Consider the following 5,058-nt stretch of genomic DNA (forward strand, 5'->3'; position numbering starts at 1 on the left):
TACATAATACACATTGAAGAGAATAGATATGTAATAATATAAAGAAAAAAAGAATAGAAGAAAAGATATAAAAGTATAGGTGAACATATTTTAAAGGAAGAAAAGATAAATGAGATAAGGAGAGTCAATTGGACAGGGGACGGAAGGCACACTGGTGCACTTATGCACACCCCTTTACTGACCTCTAAGGAACCTGGAGAGGTCAATCTCATTTATCTTTTCTTCCTTTCAAATATGTTCACCTATACTTTTATATCTTTTCTTCTATTCTTTTTTTTCTTTATATTATTACATATCTATTCTCTTCAATGTGTATTATGTATTGGAATAGATAGATAGATAGATAGATAGATAGATAGATAGATAGATAGATAGATAGATAGATAGATAGATAGTCAGTCTAAGGGAAAAATGTTGGGGGTTAGGGGTTGACACTACTGAGTCAGGTAATGAGTTCCACGTTTCGACAACTCGGTTGCTGAAGTCATATTTTTTACAGTCAAGTTTGGAGAGGTTAAAATTAAGTTTGAATCTGTTGCGTGCTCTTGCGTTGTTGCGATTGAAGCTGAAGTAGTCATTGACAGGTAGAACGTTGCAGCATATGATCTTGTGGGCAATCGTGTTTTAGGCGAAGTAGTTCTAAGCTTTCTAGACCTAGGATTGATAGCAATAGCTATAGCATTTAGACTTATATACTGCTTCACAGGGCTTTATAGCCCTCTCTAAGCAGTTTACAGAGAGTAACCATATTGCCCCCAATAACATGGGGCCTCATTTTACCCACCTTAGAAGGATGGAAGGCTGAGTCAACCTGGTAATTGCAGTTACCAGCTGCCTGTGATGTGCTACTGGCACTCTCCTTATGGATCTAGCATGCAACTGATTTTTAACATCCACAAAGTTATAAGTTGTGAAGTCCTTTCCAAGAGGAAAAAAAATTAATAACATATAACAGTGGTGTCAAATTCGATTTCATTGAGGGCCGCATCAGGGTTGTGTTTGACCTCGGGGTGTGTGTTGTGTGTTTGTGCCATATGGGCATGACCAGTTTGAAGTCACTCATATTGGAGGTGTCTGTGGTGGCCCAAGAGCTCTGCCAGTGAAAGCGGAGCTCAGGAGGGCACCTCCATTTTCATTGGCAGAGGCACCGCTGGCCGGTCCTTCCCTATTTCCAGGGTGGACTCATGGCAGGCCAGATCCAAGCACCTTGCAGGCTGGATTCAGCCCGCGGGCCTTGGGTTTGACACCTCTGACATATAATAAATGGGAAGAAAGGGTAAGATCAATGCAATTATTCATCATAGGACAATAGGGAGGTCCAAAATAAGTCTGTTACTCTTTGTTTCCAAGTCTCTGGAAATAATACATTGTAAATAATATATCTAGGCCTAAATTCTATAGATTTTTCTTACATGTATCAATATTTTAGGATAAGCATAGAGGAATTCTTATTAGATTGAAACTCAAAGGAAAGGATTCCTTAATGGAAATACTGTCTTAAGGGCAAAATGAAGGCAGGGGACCAATGAAAATTTGGATCAAGATATGGGAACTAAGATAACACTTCAAGAAGGAGAGGGAAGTGGGTGTAGAGCAACGAAACATGTAGAGCGATGAAACAGGTAGACAATCTGAACATGGCTTTTTGAATGGCTTTTCTCATGTTGGTTCTTCCTCTTTCCATTAGACCCTGATAACCCTTTGCCATTATGCTACCTCTCGAGATGAGAAGTACTTCTCCGACCCCAACTTGTTCCAGCCTGAGCGATGGCTGCGCAAGAATGCTTCACACCACCCCTATGCCTCCATTCCCTTCGGCTTTGGCAAACGCAGTTGCATTGGCCGACGAATTGCGGAGCTTGAATTATATCTGGCGCTATCTAGGGTACGGTCTACTGATGATGATGATGATGATGATGATATCATTTATTTGTTTGTTTGTTTGTTTGTTTAGTCCAATACACAATAATACACAATGAATGTTATAGATAGAGGATATAGTAGAGAAGAAATACGAGATATAGGAGAGACTATAGGACAGGGGACGGAAGGCACTCTAGTGCGCTTATGTACACCCCTTACAGAGTCTGGTAATGAGTTCCACACTTCAACAACTCAATTACTAAAGTCATATTTTTTACAGTCAAGTTTGGAGCGGTTAATGTTAAGCTTGAACCTGTTGTGTGCTCTTGTGTTGTTGTGGTTGAAGCCTTTGATAGGCAGGACATTGCCTTATCTTCCAGATAAGCTCTTGCTCTACAACTGGCAAGCTTGAAAATTTGGAATTTTGTTTGTGGGGGAAGGCACAGTGGCACAACATTGTCATTTACCTTCCTTCCTTCTTTCCTTCCTTCCTTCCTTCTTTCCTTCCTTCCTTCCTTCCTTCCTTTCTTCTTACCTTCTTTCCTTCTTCATTCCTCTCTCTCTCTCTCTCTCTCTCTCTCTTTCTTTCTCTCTCTCTCTCTCATTAGATTTATATGCCACCTACCCCACTATTGAAGCAACTACTGAAGTAGTTACCTCCCATTTTTAAATCTCCCATATTTCCCATCAATTATTCCACTCCCCCCCCCTTTTCCTGAAAAAATATCACTAGGAGGAAAAGATGGAATAGTTGCATGAGGGTTTTGGGTTGGTCAGGTTATTACTGCCCAGTCTGAATGCACTCCTCCACACACACATACCCGGCAATAGTAAAACTTTGTACTGTAAATTGAGAGGACAATATTAAGATTGAGAACTGTCTTGCTGAGTTTAAAAAACTAGCCTGGTTTCCAAGAATGCTAAGCGGTTTCTTTCTCTTCCTTTTAAAAAAATAGATCCTGATGCATTTTGAAGTGAAACCTGAAGAGGAGGGACAAATTGTAAACCCAATGACACGGACCTTGCTTGTGCCAGAGAAGGACATCAATTTACAGTTTCTGAGTCGCTAAAACTGGACAAAACAAGGAAAAACCATTGACTTAGGTTTCTTGTTGATCGGTAACCAGCACTTAAGAGCCTTACTGTATAGAATCCAGGAGCTGTGAGTGGAGCTACCTGTCTGAATTCTTGACGTCACTTTGAAAGGACAAAAAGAAGGAGAAGACCCATGTTGCTGAGCAAGGTTAGCTCCAACGAAACCACCTTTCGGGTTTTGATACATGGATCCTTCAAAATGACTCTTCCGCCAAGAATGTTTCCCGGTCTCCATCTAGGGCAGTGTTTTTCAACCAGTGTGCCGTGGCACACTAGTGTGCCGTGAGACATGGTCAGGTGTGCCGTGAAGCTCAGAGAGAAAGAAAGCAAGAGAGAGAGAAAGCAAGAAAGAGAGAGAGAGAAAGAGAATAAGAGAGAGAGAAAGAAAGAGAGAGAGAACAAGAGAAAGAAAGAGAGAGAGAACAAGAGAAAGAAAGAGAGAGAGAAAGAGAGAAAGAAAACAAGAGAGTGAGAAAGAGAGGGAGGGAAGAAGAGAGAGAGAAAGACATAGAGAGAGGGAGGGAGAGAGAAAGAGAGCAAAAAAGAGGAAGGAAGGAAGAGAAAGGAAGGAAGGAAGGAAGGAAGGAAGAGAAAGGGAGGGAGAAAAAAATAGAGTGAAGGGGAGGGAGAGAGAGAGAATTTTTTTGTCCAAACTTTTTTTAGCCGCCCCCCCCCTCCCCGCTCAATGTGCCCCAGGGTTTCGTAAATGTAAAAAATGTGCCGCGGCTCAAAAAAGGTTGAAAATCACTGATCTAGGGTATGAAAATGACCGCAGAAACAATCCAAACCCAATTTCAAATCTCAGCTGCAACGATAATACAAATTGCCTAAAAGGCAATAATGTATGGTTTTCTTAACTCAGGGTTTTGAATGAAAAGACTTTCCTGGGATTTGTAGCTGTAATTACGAATTCCTGTAAAACTCCCTTTTGAAACCCTTTAGTCCCTTAATTCTGGGTGACCGGATGGAGTTGATGCCCTTCCTGATGCCATGTGGAGGTTGCAGCTTTTTCTTTGAGTCCTAGGAAAGAAACACCTGCTGCTACTTAGGATTGAACTTTCAACCTTCTGAGGCAAGCGTCTTCACAATTGGGCCATCAAGCCATAATCAGAACTTCTCCATTACTGTGAAAACACAGTGGATGCATCATATTTAGAACTTTGGGAACGGAACGATTATGTACCTAGGTGCCTTATTATTGTTGTTGTTATTGCCATGCTAATTTTTAATATTTAATGCATTTCTCAACATATTTATATTTTTCTAGCTTTTAATTTATAAATAGAGAAATATTGGTATCAGAAGCTGTCGGGGAAAAAGAACCTTTATCTTTAAAAATGAAGTAACATTTTCTATATTTTGAAATGGTTGTACTGAAGCTGTTTCTATAATTATAATGGATCGAGTCCATTTGGTGCTATATTTATTTTTACCTTTGAATTAAATAATGAACTATGTTTTTAAAAATATGATAGTGACTCGGTGATTATCTACTCCTGTGCTACACATTTAAAGTTGCAACTAACAGGTGTGATTCTGACTCTTCAAAGATTATAAAACATAATATACACTCAGGATCATCAAAAGAATAGCAATAGCATTTAGCAATAACATTTAGACTTATATAGTGTTCTGTCGTGCTCTCTGGTAGAATCCTCCCAACAATTCACAGGTACAAATTTCAAACACACACACGTTTGAAAATTCAAAACAATGTTCTTTATACTGAAAATTCACTTAAACCAAGCCCTCTTTTGGTATAGCAAAGAGCACTTGTCTCCAAACAAACTGGTAATTTGTACAAGTCCCTTATCAGTTCTGTTGTACTTAGCTTGCAGCTGTGAGGCAATTCACAGTCCTTCTTCTTTCACAAAGTGAAACACACTTTGCCCTGGTTTAGTTTCAAAGTAGGGAAACATCAGCACACAAAAAGTCAAAGTCAGTAAAGCAGTCACGAAATGCAACGATCAGATAATCCTCCTCAATGGCCAAACCCACAGGCTGCTATTTATAGCAGCCTCACTAATTGCCACAGCCCCACCCAACCACAGGTGGCCTCATTTTCTTTCATAATAATCTCTCAGTTGTTGTTGCCTATGC

The 5,058-nt window shown here is 40.0% G+C and overlaps 1 protein-coding gene across 1 annotated transcript in view; it reads left to right on the forward strand.

The window, feature by feature from the left end:
• CYP27B1 (cytochrome P450 family 27 subfamily B member 1) overlaps positions 1-3,327 on the forward strand; it is a 17,424-nt gene extending 14,097 nt beyond the window's left edge. Inside the window, exons 8-9 of the mRNA XM_070740731.1 lie at positions 1,688-1,885; positions 2,820-3,327. Coding sequence (XP_070596832.1) covers positions 1,688-1,885; positions 2,820-2,933 — 312 coding nt within the window. The 3' untranslated portion in view covers positions 2,934-3,327. The remainder of the gene's footprint in view (positions 1-1,687; positions 1,886-2,819) is intronic.
• Positions 3,328-5,058: the final 1,731 nt, after the last annotated feature.

This window comes from Erythrolamprus reginae, chromosome 2, assembly GCF_031021105.1.
Source record: "Erythrolamprus reginae isolate rEryReg1 chromosome 2, rEryReg1.hap1, whole genome shotgun sequence".
Lineage (NCBI taxonomy): Eukaryota > Metazoa > Chordata > Lepidosauria > Squamata > Dipsadidae > Erythrolamprus > Erythrolamprus reginae.